At 54.3% G+C, this 18,553-nt stretch overlaps 1 protein-coding gene across 2 annotated transcripts in view; it reads left to right on the plus strand.

Annotated features, from left to right (window-relative positions):
* The window catches only part of ABCC8 (ATP binding cassette subfamily C member 8), a 458,344-nt gene that overhangs the window by 420,607 nt on the left and 19,184 nt on the right, over positions 1 to 18,553 (plus strand). For both annotated transcript variants that reach the window (XR_013220970.1, XM_077281846.1), the window contains exons 37-38: positions 6,049 to 6,182; positions 6,650 to 6,712. Coding sequence is in view for 1 of the 2 variants with exons in the window: in XM_077281846.1 (XP_077137961.1) it covers positions 6,049 to 6,182; positions 6,650 to 6,712 (197 nt within the window). In the remaining variant the exon portion in view is untranslated. The remainder of the gene's footprint in view (positions 1 to 6,048; positions 6,183 to 6,649; positions 6,713 to 18,553) is intronic.

An 18,553-nucleotide genomic window follows, 5' to 3' on the forward strand; every position in this document is an offset into this window, starting at 1 on the left:
AGAAGGAGTAGAAGAAGCAATAGACACCAATGGAGAATCGCCATGAATCCCCTGACACCCCCAACTAGACACAGTCATAGCTTTCCAATCTAAAACTGGATTATGGGCCTGTAACCATGGCAGACCCAAAACGACAACATCATGCATTTTAAGCAGTACCAAAAAACGAATCACCTCCTGATGTACAGGAGTCATGCACATGGTCACCTGCGTCCAATACTGAGGTTTATTCTCTGCCAATGGCGTAGAATCAATTCCTCTAAGAGGAATAGGATTTTCCAAAGGCTCCAGAACAAAACCGCAGAGCTTGGCAAACGACAAATCCATCAGACTCAGAGCAGCACCAGAATCCACAAAAGCCATAACTGAGTCAGAAGATAATGAACAAATTAAAGTCACAGACAAAATAAACTTAGGCTGAAAAGTACCAATGGCGACAGGATTAACAATTTTTTTTAAGCGTTTAGAGCATGCTGAGATAACATGTGTTGAATCACCACAGTAAAAACACAACCCATTTTGACGTCTATGATTTTGCCGCTCAGCTCTGGTCAGAATTCTGTCACATTGCATAGAATCAGGTGACCGTTCAGACAGCACCGCCAAAGGATTAACAGATTTGCGCTCCCGCAAACGACGATCAATTTGAATGGCCAGAGCCATTGAATCATTCAGACCTGTAGGGATAGGAAACCCCACCATCACATCTTTAATGGCTTCAGAAAGACCATTTCTGAAATTTGCGGCCAGTGCACACTCATTCCATTGAGTAAGCACGGACCATTTCCGAAATTTTTGACAATACACCTCAGCTTCGTCCTGACCTTGAGAGATAGCCAGCAACATCTTTTCAGCCTGATTTTCAAGATTAGGCTCCTCATAAAGCAAACCAAGCGCCAGGAAAAACGCATCAACATTCACCAATGCAAGATCTCCTGGCGCCAGAGAGAAGGCCCAATCTTGAGGGTCGCCGCGCAAGAAGGAAATAACAATCTTAACTTGCTGAGCGGAATCACCAGAGGAACGAGGTTTCAGAGACAGAAACAATTTACAATTATTCCTAAAATTCAGGAACTTAGATCTATCTCCAAAAAACGGCTCAGGAATAGGTATTTTTGGTTCAGACATAGGGCTATGGATAACAAAATCCTGAATGCTTTGCACCCTAGTAGCAAGCTGATCCACACTAGAAGTCAGAGTCTGGACATTCATGTCTGCAGCAGAGCTCCAGCCACTCAGAGAAAAAGGGGATGGAAGAAGCTAGGCAAACTGCAGCAACACAAAAAAAAACAACTCAGAACTTCTTTTAATCCCGCTTCTGCGATGCAATAAATATTTTCGTTTGGCCTGGCATACTGTTATGATCCCAGTGGTAGAGGATCTCTGGAATTCCGGCAAGGTCAACAAAAACAAAAGAACTGCTCTAGGGAGGTGGAAACTGGACTAACCGCATAACTGATCCTAACACAACAACTAGAAGTAGCCGGTGAACGTGCCTACGTTGATTCTAGACGTCTCGAGCCAGCCGGAGAACTGACTACCCCTAGAGGGAAAATAAGACCTCACTTGCCTCCAGAGAAATTGAACCCCAAAGATATAGAAAGCCCCCAACAAATAATAACGGTGAGGCAAGAGGAAAACACAAACGTAGAGATGAACTAGATTCAGCAAAGTGAGGCCCACTAGTCTAGATAGGCAGAAAATAGATAGTGAACTATGCGGTCAGCAGAAAACCCTGCAAAAACATCCACGCTGAATATTTCAAGAACCCCCACACCGACTGACGGTGCGGAGGGAGAATATCAGCACCCTAGAGCTTCCAGCGAGCTAGAAAATCACATATTAAGCAAGCTGGACAAAAACACTGAAAAATGCAAATGATCCAAAGTATTCAAAACAGACTTAGCTTTTCTTGCATGAGACAGACGAAAAGGAATCAGGAGGAGACCATATAGGACTGGATACAACGATGCCAGGCAAGAGACTGAGTCCAGAGGAGACCTAAATAGGGAACACCCGCTGCTTAATGACACAGCTGGAGCCTAGGTCTGCAACAAGACATGTCTAACACAATACCGTTAGTGACCACCAGAGGGAGCCCAGAAACACAGTTCACAACACCCGGCACTGCATTGGCTGCTCCTTTTCCCTCCTGGCAGTGTCTCAGCGGCTTCTTTTCCCTCCCAGCATTGTCACGGCGGCTCCTTTTCCCTCCATCCTGGCACTATCTCAGTGACTCCTTTTCCTTCTCTCCAGCACTGTCACGACGGTTTCGTCTCCCTCCCACCACTGTCACGCCAGCTCCTTTTCCCTTCCTCCCAACACTGTTTCGGCGCCTCCTTTTCTATCCATCCCAACACTGTCACGACAGCCCCTTCTCCCTCCCTCCCGGAACTGTCATAGCGGCTTCTTTTCCCTCCCTCCCAGTAGTGTCAAGATGGTTACTTCTCTCTCATGGCACTATCATGGAGATTCATTTTCCCTCCCTCCCAGCAGTGTCACGACAGTTCCTTCTCCCTCCCGGTACTGTCACAACAGTTCCTTCTCCCTCCCGACACTCTCACGAAAGTTCCTTCTCCCTCCCGGCATTTTCACAAAAGTTCCTTCTCCCTCCTGGCTCTGTCACGACAGTTCCTTCTCCCTTCCGGCACTGTCACGACAGTTCCTTCTCCCTCCCGACACTGTCACGACAGTTCCTTCTCCCTCCCTGCACTGTCACGACAGTTCCTTCTCCCTCCTTGCACTGTCACAACAGTTCTTTCTCCCTCCCGACACTGTCACGGTGGCTGCTTTTCCCTCCCTCCCGGCATTGTCATGATGGTTCCTTCTCCCTCCCGGCACTGTCACAACGGTTCCTTCTCCCTCCCGGCACTGTCACAACGGTTCCTTCTCCCTCCCGGCACTGTCACGACAGTTCCTTCTCTCTCCCAGCACTGTCACAACATTTCTTTCTCCCTCCCGACACTGTCACGGTGGCTGCTTTCCCTCCCTCCTGGCATGGTCATGACGGTTCCTTCTCCCTCCCGGCACTGTCACACCAGCTCCTTCTCCCTCCCAGCACTGTCACGGCAGCTCCTTCTCCCTCCCAGCACTGTCACACCAGCTCCTTCTCCCTCCCGGCACTGTCACACCATCTCCTTCTCCCTCCCAGCACTGTCACGGCAGTTCCTTCTCCCTCCTTGCACTGTCACAACAGTTCTTTCTCCCTCCCGACACTGTCACGGTGGCTGCTTTTCCCTCCCTCCCGGCATTGTCATGATGGTTCCTTCTCCCTCCCAGCACTGTCACACCAGCTCCTTCTCCCTCCCGGCACTGTCACACCATCTCCTTCTCCCTCCCAGCACTGTCACGGCAGTTCCTTCTCCCTCCCAGCGTTGTCTCAGCGGCTCCTTTTCCCACACCCTCCCGGCACTGTCACACCAGCTCCTTCTCCATCCCGGCACTGTCACACCAGCTCCTTCTCCATCCTGACACTGTCACGGCAGTTCCTTCTCCCTCCCAGCGTTGTCTCAGCGGCTCCTTTTCCTTCTCCCTCCCAGCACTTTCACAACAGTTCCTTCTCCCTCCCAGCACTGTCACACCAGCTCCTTCTCCCTCCCAGCACTGTCACACCAGCTCCTTCTCCCTCCCAGCACTGTCACGATGGTTCCTTCTCCCTCTCAGCACTGTCACAACAGCTCCTTCTCCCTCCCGGCACTGTCACGGCAGTTCCTTCTCCCTCCCAGCACTGTCACACCAGCTCCTTCTCCCTCCTGGCACTGTCACGGCAGTTCCTTCTCCCTCCCAGCGTTGTCTCAGCGGCTCCTTTTCCTTCTCCCTCCCAGCACTTTCACAACAGTTCCTTCTCCCTCCCAGCACTGTCACACCAGCTCCTTCTCCCTCCCAGCACTGTCACACCAGCTCCTTCTCCCTCCCAGCACTGTCACGACGGTTCCTTCTCCCTCTCAGCACTGTCACACCAGCTCCTTCTCCCTCCCGGCACTGTCACGGCAGTTCCTTCTCCCTCCCAGCACTGTCACACCAGCTCCTTCTCCCTCCTGGCACTGTCACGGCAGTTCCTTCTCCCTCCCAGCGTTGTCTCAGCGGCTCCTTTTCCTTCTCCCTCCCAGCACTTTCACAACAGTTCCTTCTCCCTCCCAGCACTGTCACACCAGCTCCTTCTCCCTCCCAGCACTGTCACACCAGCTCCTTCTCCCTCCCAGCACTGTCACACCAGCTCCTTCTCCATCCCGGCACTGTCACACCAGCTCCTTCTCCATCCTGACACTGTCACGGCAGTTCCTTCTCCCTCCCAGCGTTGTTTCAGCGGCTCCTTTTCCTTCTCCCTCCCAGCACTTTCACAACAGTTCCTTCTCCCTCCCAGCACTGTCACACCAGCTCCTTCTCCCTCCCAGCACTGTCACACCAGCTCCTTCTCCCTCCCAGCACTGTCACGACGGTTCCTTCTCCCTCTCAGCACTGTCACACCAGCTCCTTCTCCCTCCCGGCACTGTCACGGCAGTTCCTTCTCCCTCCCAGCACTGTCACACCAGCTCCTTCTCCCTCCTGGCACTGTCACGGCAGTTCCTTCTCCCTCCCAGCGTTGTCTCAGCGGCTCCTTTTCCTTCTCCCTCCCAGCACTTTCACAACAGTTCCTTCTCCCTCCCAGCACTGTCACACCAGCTCCTTCTCCCTCCCAGCACTGTCACACCAGCTCCTTCTCCCTCCCAGCACTGTCACGACGGTTCCTTCTCCCTCTCAGCACTGTCACACCAGCTCCTTCTCCCTCCTGGCACTGTCACGGCAGTTCCTTCTCCCTCCCAGCGTTGTCTCAGCGGCTCCTTTTCCTTCTCCCTCCCAGCACTTTCACAACAGTTCCTTCTCCCTCCCAGCACTGTCACACCAGCTCCTTCTCCCTCCCAGCACTGTCACACCAGCTCCTTCTCCCTCCCAGCACTGTCACGACGGTTCCTTCTCCCTCTCAGCACTGTCACACCAGCTCCTTCTCCCTCCCGGCACTGTCACGGCAGTTCCTTCTCCCTCCCAGCACTGTCACACCAGCTCCTTCTCCCTCCTGGCACTGTCACGGCAGTTCCTTCTCCCTCCCAGCGTTGTCTCAGCGGCTCCTTTTCCTTCTCCCTCCCAGCACTTTCACAACAGTTCCTTCTCCCTCCCAGCACTGTCACACCAGCTCCTTCTCCCTCCCAGCACTGTCACACCAGCTCCTTCTCCCTCCCAGCACTGTCACACCAGCTCCTTCTCCATCCCGGCACTGTCACACCAGCTCCTTCTCCATCCTGACACTGTCACGGCAGTTCCTTCTCCCTCCCAGCGTTGTCTCAGCGGCTCCTTTTCCTTCTCCCTCCCAGCACTTTCACAACAGTTCCTTCTCCCTCCCAGCACTGTCACGACGGTTCCTTCTCCCTCTCAGCACTGTCACACCAGCTCCTTCTCCCTCCCGGCACTGTCACGGCAGTTCCTTCTCCCTCCCAGCACTGTCACACCAGCTCCTTCTCCCTCCTGGCACTGTCACGGCAGTTCCTTCTCCCTCCCAGCGTTGTCTCAGCGGCTCCTTTTCCTTCTCCCTCCCAGCACTTTCACAACAGTTCCTTCTCCCTCCCAGCACTGTCACACCAGCTCCTTCTCCCTCCCAGCACTGTCACACCAGCTCCTTCTCCATCCCGGCACTGTCACACCAGCTCCTTCTCCATCCTGACACTGTCACGGCAGTTCCTTCTCCCTCCCAGCGTTGTTTCAGCGGCTCCTTTTCCTTCTCCCTCCCAGCACTTTCACAACAGTTCCTTCTCCCTCCCAGCACTGTCACACCAGCTCCTTCTCCCTCCCAGCACTGTCACACCAGCTCCTTCTCCCTCCCAGCACTGTCACACCAGCTCCTTCTCCATCCCGGCACTGTCACACCAGCTCCTTCTCCATCCTGACACTGTCACGACGGCGCCTTCTCCCTGTAACTCCTCTTCCTGCCCATCACAGTCATGGCAGCTCCCCCACCCAAATGGCAAGGGTATCTCCATGTTCCTCAGTAACTCTTCCCTTTGCCTCTGTTTACAGATGCCGTGGTCACAGAAGGAGGGGAGAACTTCAGCGCGGGGCAGCGGCAGCTCTTCTGTCTGGCCAGAGCTTTTGTACGGAAAAGCAGCATATTAATCATGGATGAAGCTACAGCATCGATAGACATGGCCACCGTATGTCTGACACCAAAGCCTCTCTTAGATTAGGTCTTGTCACCGGCTGTAATCACATTATCTACCACACACCCTAGTTTGTCTCTGCACGGTATGGCGGGTCTATAATGCGGATCCTAGTGTCAGATATCTTCGGCTGCGGTATTAGGCCGGCTGCGGTATTAGGCCGGCTGCGGTATTAGGCCGGCTGCGGTATTAGGCCGGCTGCGGTATTAGGCCGGCTGCGGTATTAGGCCGGCTGCGGTATTAGGCCGGCTGCGGTATTAGGCTATGTAATATTACAGTAATGCCGGTCAGTGCGATTTGGGGGCTGGTGGTGCTGTGTCATGGCGGCACCACCATCTGTACGGTCTCCCCTGGATTAACCTTTCGCTGACTTGGATGCAGTATGTGAGCTCTTTGTCCCCCAGATCATTGTGACTGGTGTGAGGGTCTGTGATGTCCTGGTAATGTTTCTCTTCCCTCAGGAGAACATTCTGCAGAAGGTGGTGATGACGGCATTTCAGGAGCGAACAGTGGTCACTATTGCGGTAAGTAAGAGGGTACAGCAGTGTCAGGGAGGGGATGTGACTGCAGCGCTCGCTGCCTGATTACAGAAGGGTCCTGACCTCCTGCGCAAGCAACAGAGGGATGCAGAGCAGAGACTTGTACTGCTGATACATTGTAACAAACCCTCAGCTGTACCTAGCCAGGAGGAGCATTCAGCTTCTACATACAAACAATAAATACTTCTACTCATTGTAAGCAAGCAGTGATCCTGAAAGTAGTGAGGAATGGAAACATGAAGTCTATTGGCAATCTGCAAAGTTGTCCATGGTGTGAACAGTAATTTACATAGGACTGCAGTCTCCCCCACAGTGTCTGTGCAGGAAAATCACCGCTGTGTACACAGATATGTGGTGACTACTCTTCCTGTATCCTCAGTGTCAGCTCAGGGGCCGATCACGAGAGGGGGATGTGTACAGTCCTCCTCTCCCTCCGAACCCTCTCCTCTTGGAGCCTGTCCCCTCATACTGCATTCTCTCACCCAGGAGCATGCTCTTCTAGCGCCATACTCTCTTCTCTCCCTGGAGCAGTCTCTTTTTGTGCCGCACTCTGCCCCCCGGAGAAGTCTCTTTTTACACTGCACTCCCTCCCTGGAGAATGTGCTTTTCATGCACACTCTCTCCCCGCAGCTGCCTTTTTGTGCCGCACTTTCCTCTCTCCCTGGAGCAGTCTCTTTTTGTGCCGCACTCTGCCCCCCGGAGAAGTCTCTTTTTACACTGCACTCTCCCCCCGGAGCAGTCTCTTTTTACACTGCACTCCCTCCCTGGAGAATGTGCTTCTCATGCACACTCTTTTCCCGGAGCTGTCTTTTTGGGATTATCTCTCCTCCCGGACAAGTTTCTTTTTGCGCCGCACTCTCCCTCCCTGGACAATGCGTTTTTCATGCGCACTCTCTCCCCGGAGCTGTCTTTTTGTGCCGCACTTTCCTCTCTCCCTGGAGCAGTCTCTTTTTGCGCCGCACTCTCCCTCCCTGGACAATGCGCTTTTCATGCACACTCTGTCCCCGGAGCTGTCTTTTTGTGCTGCACTTTCCTCTCTCCCTGGAGCAGTCTCTTTTTGCGCCGCACTGTCCCTCCCTGGAGAATGTGCTTCTCATGCTCACTCTCTCCCCGGAGCTGTCTTTTTGTGCCGCACTTTCCTCTCTCCCTGGAGCAGTCTCTTTTTGCGCCGCACTCTCCCTCCCTGGAGAATGTGCTTCTCATGCTCACTCTCTCCCCGGAGCTGTCTTTTTGTGCCGCACTTTCCTCTCTCCCTGGAGCAGTCTCTTTTTGCGCCGCACTCTCCCTCCCTGGAGAATGTGCTTCTCATGCTCACTCTTTCCCTGGAGCTGTCTTTTTGTGCCGCACTTTCCTCTCTCCCTGGAGCAGTCTCTTTTTGCGTCGCACTTTCCTCTCTCCCTGGAGCAGTCTCTTTTTGCGCCGCACTCTCCCTCCCTGGAGAATGTGCTTCTCATGCTCACTCTCTCCCCGGAGCTGTCTTTTTGTGCTGCACTTTCCTCTCTCCCTGGAGCAGTCTCTTTTTGCGCCACACTCTCCCTCCCTGGACAATGCGCTTTTCATGCACACTCTCTCCCTGGAGCTGTCTTTTTGTGCCGCACTTTCCTCTTTCCCTGGAGCAGTCTCTTTTTGCGCCACACTCTCCCTCCCTGGAGAATGTGCTTTTCATGCGCACTCTCTCCCTGGAGCTGTCTTTTTGTGCCACACTTTCCTCTCTCCCTGGAGCAGTCTCTTTTTGCGCCACACTCTCCCTCCCTGGACAATGCATTTTTCATGCACACTCTCTCCCTGGAGCTGTCTTTTTGTGCCACACTTTCCTCTCTCCCTGAAGCAGTCTCTTTTTGCGCCGCACTCTCCCTCCCTGCAGAATGTGCTTCTCATGCGCTCTCTCTCCCCGCAGCTGTCTTTTTGCGCCGCACTTTCCTCTCTCCCTGGAGCAGTCTCTTTTTGCGCCGCACTCTCCCTCCCTGGACAATGCACTTTTCATGCACACTCTCTCCCCAGAGCTGCCTTTTTGTGCCGCACTTTCCTCTCTCCCTGGAGCAGTCTCTTTTTGCGCCGCACTCTCCCTCCCTGGAGAATGTGCTTTTCATGCGCACTCTTTCCCTGGAGCTGTCTTTTTGTGCTGCACTTTCCTCTCTCCCTGGAGCAGTCTCTTTTTGCGCCACACTGTCCCTCCCTGGAGAATGTGCTTCTCATGCTCACTCTCTACCCGGAGCTGTCTTTTTGTGCCGCACTTTCCTCTCTCCCTGGAGCAGTCTCTTTTTGCGCCACACTCTCCCTCCCTGGAGAATGTGCTTCTCATGCTCACTCTTTCCCTGGAGCTGTCTTTTTGTGCCGCACTTTCCTCTCTCCCTGGAGCAGTCTCTTTTTGCGCCGCACTCTCCCTCCCTGGAGAATGTGCTTCTCATGCTCACTCTTTCCCTGGAGCTGTCTTTTTGTGCCGCACTTTCCTCTCTCCCTGGAGCAGTCTCTTTTTGCGTCGCACTTTCCTCTCTCCCTGGAGCAGTCTCTTTTTGCGTCGCACTCTCCCTCCCTGGACAATGCACTTTTCATGCTCACTCTTTCCCTGGAGCTGTCTTTTTGTGCCGCACTTTCCTCTCTCCCTGGAGCAGTCTCTTTTTGCGCCGCACTCTCCCTCCCTGGAGAATGTGCTTCTCATGCTCACTCTCTCCCCGGAGCTATCTTTTTGTGCCGCACTTTCCTCTCTCCCTGGAGAAGTTTCTTTTTGCGCCGCACTCTCCCTCCCTGGAGAATGTGCTTCTCATGCGCACTCTCTCCCCGCAGCTGTCTTTTTGTGCCGCACTTTTCTCTCTCCCTGGAGCAGTCTCTTTTTGCGCCACACTGTCCCTCCCTGGAGAATGTGCTTCTCATGCTCACTCTCTACCCGGAGCTGTCTTTTTGTGCCGCACTTTCCTCTCTCCCTGGAGCAGTCTCTTTTTGCGCCACACTCTCCCTCCCTGGAGAATGTGCTTCTCATGCTCACTCTTTCCCTGGAGCTGTCTTTTTGTGCCGCACTTTCCTCTCTCCCTGGAGCAGTCTCTTTTTGCGCCGCACTCTCCCTCCCTGGAGAATGTGCTTCTCATGCTCACTCTTTCCCTGGAGCTGTCTTTTTGTGCCGCACTTTCCTCTCTCCCTGGAGCAGTCTCTTTTTGCGTCGCACTTTCCTCTCTCCCTGGAGCAGTCTCTTTTTGCGTCGCACTCTCCCTCCCTGGACAATGCACTTTTCATGCTCACTCTTTCCCTGGAGCTGTCTTTTTGTGCCGCACTTTCCTCTCTCCCTGGAGCAGTCTCTTTTTGCGCCGCACTCTCCCTCCCTGGAGAATGTGCTTCTCATGCTCACTCTCTCCCCGGAGCTGTCTTTTTGTGCCGCACTTTCCTCTCTCCCTGGAGAAGTTTCTTTTTGCGCCGCACTCTCCCTCCCTGGAGAATGTGCTTCTCATGCGCACTCTCTCCCCGCAGCTGTCTTTTTGTGCCGCACTTTTCTCTCTCCCTGGAGCAGTCTCTTTTTACGCCGCACTCTCCCTCCCTGGACAATGTGTTTCTCATGCTCACTCTCTCCCCGGAGCTGTCTTTTTGTGCCGCACTTTCCTCTCTCCCTGGAGCATTTTCTTTTTGCGCCACACTCTCCCTCCCTGGAGAATGTGCTTCTCATGCGCACTCTCTCCCCGCAGCTGTCTTTTTGTGCCGCACTTTCCTCTCTCCCTGGAGCAGTCTCTTTTTGCGCCGCACTCTCCCTCCCTGGAGAATGTGCTTCTCATGCTCACTCTCTCCCCGGAGCTGTCTTTTTGTGCCGCACTTTCCTCTCTCCCTGGAGCATTTTCTTTTTGCGCCGCACTCTCCCTCCCTGGACAATGCACTTCTCATGCTCACTCTCTCCCCGGAGCTGTCTTTTTGTGCCGCACTTTCCTCTCTCCCTGAAGCAGTCTCTTTTTGCGCCGCACTCTCCCTCCCTGGAGAATGTGCTTCTCATGCTCACTCTCTCCCCGCAGCTGTCTTTTTGTGCCGCACTTTCCTCTCTCCCTGGAGAAGTTTCTTTTTGCGCCGCACTCTCCCTCCCTGGAGAATGTGCTTCTCATGCGCACTCTCTCCCCGCAGCTGTCTTTTTGTGCCGCACTTTCCTCTCTCCCTGGAGCAGTCTCTTTTTGCGCCGCACTCTCCCTCCCTGCAGAATGTGCTTCTCATGCTCACTCTCTCCCCGGAGCTGTCTTTTTTTGCCGCACTTTCCTCTCTCCCTGGAGCATTTTCTTTTTGCGCCGCACTCTCCCTCCCTGGAGAATGTGCTTCTCATGCTCACTCTCTCCCCGCAGCTGTCTTTTTGTGCCGCACTTTCCTCTCTCCCTGGAGAAGTTTCTTTTTGCGCCGCACTCTCCCTCCCTGGAGAATGTGCTTCTCATGCTCACTCTCTCCCCGGAGCTGTCTTTTTGTGCCGCACTTTCCTCTCTCCCTGGAGCAGTCTCTTTTTGCGCCGCACTCTCCCTCCCTGGAGAATGTGCTTCTCATGCTCACTGTCTCCCCGGAGCTGTCTTTTTGTGCCGCACTTTCCTCTCTCCCTGGAGCATTTTCTTTTTGCGCCACACTCTCCCTCCCTGGAGAATGTGCTTCTCATGCGCACTCTCTCCCCGCAGCTGTCTTTTTGTGCCGCACTTTCCTCTCTCCCTGGAGCAGTCTCTTTTTGTGCCGCACTCTGCCCCCCGGAGAAGTCTCTTTTTACACTGCACTCTCCCCCCGGAGCAGTCTCTTTTTACACTGCACTCCCTCCCTGGAGAATGTGCTTCTCATGCACACTCTTTTCCCGGAGCTGTCTTTTTGGGATTATCTCTCCTCCCGGAGAAGCTTCTTTTTGCGTCGCACTCTCCCTCCCTGGACAATGCGTTTTTCATGCGCACTCTCTCCCCGGAGCTGTCTTTTTGTGCCGCACTTTCCTCTCTCCCTGGAGCAGTCTCTTTTTGCGCCGCACTCTCCCTCCCTGGACAATGCGCTTTTCATGCACACTCTGTCCCCGGAGCTGTCTTTTTGTGCTGCACTTTCCTCTCTCCCTGGAGCAGTCTCTTTTTGCGCCGCACTGTCCCTCCCTGGAGAATGTGCTTCTCATGCTCACTCTCTCCCCGGAGCTGTCTTTTTGTGCCGCACTTTCCTCTCTCCCTGGAGCAGTCTCTTTTTGCGCCGCACTCTCCCTCCCTGGAGAATGTGCTTCTCATGCTCACTCTCTCCCCGGAGCTGTCTTTTTGTGCCGCACTTTCCTCTCTCCCTGGAGCAGTCTCTTTTTGCGCCGCACTCTCCCTCCCTGGAGAATGTGCTTCTCATGCTCACTCTTTCCCTGGAGCTGTCTTTTTGTGCCGCACTTTCCTCTCTCCCTGGAGCAGTCTCTTTTTGCGTTGCACTTTCCTCTCTCCCTGGAGCAGTCTCTTTTTGCGCCGCACTCTCCCTCCCTGGACAATGCACTTTTCATGCTCACTCTTTCCCTGGAGCTGTCTTTTTGTGCCGCACTTTCCTCTCTCCCTGGAGCAGTCTCTTTTTGCGCCGCACTCTCCCTCCCTGGAGAATGTGCTTCTCATGCTCACTCTCTCCCCGGAGCTGTCTTTTTGTGCCGCACTTTCCTCTCTCCCTGGAGCAGTCTCTTTTGCGCCGCACTCTCCCTCCCTGGAGAATGTGCTTCTCATGCTCACTCTCTCCCTGCAGCTGTCTTTTTGTGCTGCACTTTCCTCTCTCCCTGGAGCAGTCTCTTTTTGCGCCACACTCTCCCTCCCTGGACAATGCGCATTTCATGCGCACTCTCTCCCCGCAGCTGTCTTTTTGTGCTGCACTTTCCTCTCTCCCTGGAGCAGTCTCTTTTTGCGCCACACTCTCCCTCCCTGGACAATGCGCTTTTCATGCACACTCTCTCCCTGGAGCTGTCTTTTTGTGCCGCACTTTCCTCTTTCCCTGGAGCAGTCTCTTTTTGCGCCACACTCTCCCTCCCTGGAGAATGTGCTTTTCATGCGCACTCTCTCCCTGGAGCTGTCTTTTTGTGCCACACTTTCCTCTCTCCCTGGAGCAGTCTCTTTTTGCGCCACACTCTCCCTCCCTGGACAATGCATTTTTCATGCACACTCTCTCCCTGGAGCTGTCTTTTTGTGCCACACTTTCCTCTCTCCCTGAAGCAGTCTCTTTTTGCGCCGCACTCTCCCTCCCTGCAGAATGTGCTTCTCATGCGCTCTCTCTCCCCGCAGCTGTCTTTTTGCGCCGCACTTTCCTCTCTCCCTGGAGCAGTCTCTTTTTGCGCCGCACTCTCCCTCCCTGGACAATGCACTTTTCATGCACACTCTCTCCCCAGAGCTGCCTTTTTGTGCCGCACTTTCCTCTCTCCCTGGAGCAGTCTCTTTTTGCGCCGCACTCTCCCTCCCTGGAGAATGTGCTTTTCATGCGCACTCTTTCCCTGGAGCTGTCTTTTTGTGCTGCACTTTCCTCTCTCCCTGGAGCAGTCTCTTTTTGCGCCACACTGTCCCTCCCTGGAGAATGTGCTTCTCATGCTCACTCTCTACCCGGAGCTGTCTTTTTGTGCCGCACTTTCCTCTCTCCCTGGAGCAGTCTCTTTTTGCGCCACACTCTCCCTCCCTGGAGAATGTGCTTCTCATGCTCACTCTTTCCCTGGAGCTGTCTTTTTGTGCCGCACTTTCCTCTCTCCCTGGAGCAGTCTCTTTTTGCGCCGCACTCTCCCTCCCTGGAGAATGTGCTTCTCATGCTCACTCTTTCCCTGGAGCTGTCTTTTTGTGCCGCACTTTCCTCTCTCCCTGGAGCAGTCTCTTTTTGCGTCGCACTTTCCTCTCTCCCTGGAGCAGTCTCTTTTTGCGTCGCACTCTCCCTCCCTGGACAATGCACTTTTCATGCTCACTCTTTCCCTGGAGCTGTCTTTTTGTGCCGCACTTTCCTCTCTCCCTGGAGCAGTCTCTTTTTGCGCCGCACTCTCCCTCCCTGGAGAATGTGCTTCTCATGCTCACTCTCTCCCCGGAGCTATCTTTTTGTGCCGCACTTTCCTCTCTCCCTGGAGAAGTTTCTTTTTGCGCCGCACTCTCCCTCCCTGGAGAATGTGCTTCTCATGCGCACTCTCTCCCCGCAGCTGTCTTTTTGTGCCGCACTTTTCTCTCTCCCTGGAGCAGTCTCTTTTTGCGCCACACTGTCCCTCCCTGGAGAATGTGCTTCTCATGCTCACTCTCTACCCGGAGCTGTCTTTTTGTGCCGCACTTTCCTCTCTCCCTGGAGCAGTCTCTTTTTGCGCCACACTCTCCCTCCCTGGAGAATGTGCTTCTCATGCTCACTCTTTCCCTGGAGCTGTCTTTTTGTGCCGCACTTTCCTCTCTCCCTGGAGCAGTCTCTTTTTGCGCCGCACTCTCCCTCCCTGGAGAATGTGCTTCTCATGCTCACTCTTTCCCTGGAGCTGTCTTTTTGTGCCGCACTTTCCTCTCTCCCTGGAGCAGTCTCTTTTTGCGTCGCACTTTCCTCTCTCCCTGGAGCAGTCTCTTTTTGCGTCGCACTCTCCCTCCCTGGACAATGCACTTTTCATGCTCACTCTTTCCCTGGAGCTGTCTTTTTGTGCCGCACTTTCCTCTCTCCCTGGAGCAGTCTCTTTTTGCGCCGCACTCTCCCTCCCTGGAGAATGTGCTTCTCATGCTCACTCTCTCCCCGGAGCTGTCTTTTTGTGCCGCACTTTCCTCTCTCCCTGGAGAAGTTTCTTTTTGCGCCGCACTCTCCCTCCCTGGAGAATGTGCTTCTCATGCGCACTCTCTCCCCGCAGCTGTCTTTTTGTGCCGCACTTTTCTCTCTCCCTGGAGCAGTCTCTTTTTACGCCGCACTCTCCCTCCCTGGACAATGTGTTTCTCATGCTCACTCTCTCCCCGGAGCTGTCTTTTTGTGCCGCACTTTCCTCTCTCCCTGGAGCATTTTCTTTTTGCGCCACACTCTCCCTCCCTGGAGAATGTGCTTCTCATGCGCACTCTCTCCCCGCAGCTGTCTTTTTGTGCCGCACTTTCCTCTCTCCCTGGAGCAGTCTCTTTTTGCGCCGCACTCTCCCTCCCTGGAGAATGTGCTTCTCATGCTCACTCTCTCCCCGGAGCTGTCTTTTTGTGCCGCACTTTCCTCTCTCCCTGGAGCATTTTCTTTTTGCGCCGCACTCTCCCTCCCTGGACAATGCACTTCTCATGCTCACTCTCTCCCCGGAGCTGTCTTTTTGTGCCGCACTTTCCTCTCTCCCTGAAGCAGTCTCTTTTTGCGCCGCACTCTCCCTCCCTGGAGAATGTGCTTCTCATGCTCACTCTCTCCCCGCAGCTGTCTTTTTGTGCCGCACTTTCCTCTCTCCCTGGAGAAGTTTCTTTTTGCGCCGCACTCTCCCTCCCTGGAGAATGTGCTTCTCATGCGCACTCTCTCCCCGCAGCTGTCTTTTTGTGCCGCACTTTCCTCTCTCCCTGGAGCAGTCTCTTTTTGCGCCGCACTCTCCCTCCCTGCAGAATGTGCTTCTCATGCTCACTCTCTCCCCGGAGCTGTCTTTTTTTGCCGCACTTTCCTCTCTCCCTGGAGCATTTTCTTTTTGCGCCGCACTCTCCCTCCCTGGAGAATGTGCTTCTCATGCTCACTCTCTCCCCGCAGCTGTCTTTTTGTGCCGCACTTTCCTCTCTCCCTGGAGAAGTTTCTTTTTGCGCCGCACTCTCCCTCCCTGGAGAATGTGCTTCTCATGCTCACTCTCTCCCCGGAGCTGTCTTTTTGTGCCGCACTTTCCTCTCTCCCTGGAGCAGTCTCTTTTTGCGCCGCACTCTCCCTCCCTGGAGAATGTGCTTCTCATGCTCACTGTCTCCCCGGAGCTGTCTTTTTGTGCCGCACTTTCCTCTCTCCCTGGAGCATTTTCTTTTTGCGCCACACTCTCCCTCCCTGGAGAATGTGCTTCTCATGCGCACTCTCTCCCCGCAGCTGTCTTTTTGTGCCGCACTTTCCTCTCTCCCTGGAGCAGTCTCTTTTTGTGCCGCACTCTGCCCCCCGGAGAAGTCTCTTTTTACACTGCACTCTCCCCCCGGAGCAGTCTCTTTTTACACTGCACTCCCTCCCTGGAGAATGTGCTTCTCATGCACACTCTTTTCCCGGAGCTGTCTTTTTGGGATTATCTCTCCTCCCGGAGAAGCTTCTTTTTGCGTCGCACTCTCCCTCCCTGGACAATGCGTTTTTCATGCGCACTCTCTCCCCGGAGCTGTCTTTTTGTGCCGCACTTTCCTCTCTCCCTGGAGCAGTCTCTTTTTGCGCCGCACTCTCCCTCCCTGGACAATGCGCTTTTCATGCACACTCTGTCCCCGGAGCTGTCTTTTTGTGCTGCACTTTCCTCTCTCCCTGGAGCAGTCTCTTTTTGCGCCGCACTGTCCCTCCCTGGAGAATGTGCTTCTCATGCTCACTCTCTCCCCGGAGCTGTCTTTTTGTGCCGCACTTTCCTCTCTCCCTGGAGCAGTCTCTTTTTGCGCCGCACTCTCCCTCCCTGGAGAATGTGCTTCTCATGCTCACTCTCTCCCCGGAGCTGTCTTTTTGTGCCGCACTTTCCTCTCTCCCTGGAGCAGTCTCTTTTTGCGCCGCACTCTCCCTCCCTGGAGAATGTGCTTCTCATGCTCACTCTTTCCCTGGAGCTGTCTTTTTGTGCCGCACTTTCCTCTCTCCCTGGAGCAGTCTCTTTTTGCGTTGCACTTTCCTCTCTCCCTGGAGCAGTCTCTTTTTGCGCCGCACTCTCCCTCCCTGGACAATGCACTTTTCATGCTCACTCTTTCCCTGGAGCTGTCTTTTTGTGCCGCACTTTCCTCTCTCCCTGGAGCAGTCTCTTTTTGCGCCGCACTCTCCCTCCCTGGAGAATGTGCTTCTCATGCTCACTCTCTCCCCGGAGCTGTCTTTTTGTGCCGCACTTTCCTCTCTCCCTGGAGCAGTCTCTTTTGCGCCGCACTCTCCCTCCCTGGAGAATGTGCTTCTCATGCTCACTCTCTCCCTGCAGCTGTCTTTTTGTGCTGCACTTTCCTCTCTCCCTGGAGCAGTCTCTTTTTGCGCCACACTCTCCCTCCCTGGACAATGCGCATTTCATGCGCACTCTCTCCCCGCAGCTGTCTTTTTGTGCTGCACTTTCCTCTCTCCCTGGAGCAGTCTCTTTTTGCGCCACACTCTCCCTCCCTGGACAATGCGCTTTTCATGCACACTCTCTCCCTGGAGCTGTCTTTTTGTGCCGCACTTTCCTCTCTCCCTGGAGAAGTCTCTTTTTGCGCCACACTCTCCCTCCCTGGAGAATGTGCTTTTCATGCGCACTCTCTCCCTGGAGCTGTCTTTTTGTGCCACACTTTCCTCTCTCCCTGGAGCAGTCTCTTTTTGCGCCGCACTCTCCCTCCCTGCAGAATGTGCTTCTCATGCGCTCTCTCTCCCCGCAGCTGTCTTTTTGCGCCGCACTTTCCTCTCTCCCTGGAGCAGTCTCTTTTTGCGCCGCACTCTCCCTCCCTGGACAATGCGCTTTTCATGCACACTCTCTCCCCGGAGCTGTCTTTTTGTGCCGCACTTTCCTCTCTCCCTGGAGCAGTCTCTTTTTGCGCCGCACTCTCCCTCCCTGGAGAATGTGCTTTTCATGCGCACTCTTTCCCTGGAGCTGTCTTTTTGTGCTGCACTTTCCTCTCTCCCTGGAGCAGTCTCTTTTTGCGCCGCACTGTCCCTCCCTGGAGAATGTGCTTCTCATGCTCACTCTCTCCCCGGAGCTGTCTTTTTGTGCCGCACTTTCCTCTCTCCCTGGAGAAGTTTCTTTTTGCGCCGCACTCTCCCTCCCTGGAGAATGTGCTTCTCATGCTCACTCACTCCCCGGAGCTGTCTTTTTGTGCCGCACTTTCCTCTCTCCCTGGAGCAGTCTCTTTTTGCGCCACACTCTCCCTCCCTGGAGAATGTGCTTCTCATGCTCACTCTTTCCCTGGAGCTGTCTTTTTGTGCCGTACTTTCCTCTCTCCCTGGAGCAGTCTCTTTTTGCGCCGCACTCTCCCTCCCTGGAGAATGTGCTTCTCATGCTCACTCTTTCCCTGGAGCTGTCTTTTTGTGCCGCACTTTCCTCTCTCCCTGGAGCATTTTCTTTTTGCGCCGCACTCTCCCTCCCTGGAGAATGTGCTTCTCATGCTCACTCACTCCCCGGAGCTGTCTTTTTGTGCCGCACTTTCCTCTCTCCCTGGAGCAGTCTCTTTTTGCGCCACACTCTCCCTCCCTGGAGAATGTGCTTCTCATGCTCACTCTTTCCCTGGAGCTGTCTTTTTGTGCCGCACTTTCCTCTCTCCCTGGAGCAGTCTCTTTTTGCGCCGCACTCTCCCTCCCTGGAGAATGTGCTTCTCATGCTCACTCTCTCCCCGGAGCTGTCTTTTTGTGCCGCACTTTCCTCTCTCCCTGGAGAAGTTTCTTTTTGCGCCGCACTCTCTCTCCCTGGAGAATGTGCTTCTCATGCTCACTCTCTCCCTGCAGCTGTCTTTTTGTGCTGCACTTTCCTCTCTCCCTGGAGCAGTCTCTTTTTGCGCCGCACTCTCCCTCCCTGGAGAATGTGCTTCTCATGCTCACTCTCTCCCCGGAGCTGTCTTTTTGTGCCGCACTTTCCTCTCTCCCTGGAGCAGTCTCTTTTGCGCCGCACTCTCCCTCCCTGGAGAATGTGCTTCTCATGCTCACTCTCTCCCTGCAGCTGTCTTTTTGTGCTGCACTTTCCTCTCTCCCTGGAGCAGTCTCTTTTTGCGCCACACTCTCCCTCCCTGGACAATGCGCATTTCATGCGCACTCTCTCCCCGCAGCTGTCTTTTTGTGCTGCACTTTCCTCTCTCCCTG

This window comes from Ranitomeya variabilis, chromosome 2 (genome assembly GCF_051348905.1).
Source record: "Ranitomeya variabilis isolate aRanVar5 chromosome 2, aRanVar5.hap1, whole genome shotgun sequence".
NCBI lineage: Eukaryota > Metazoa > Chordata > Amphibia > Anura > Dendrobatidae > Ranitomeya > Ranitomeya variabilis.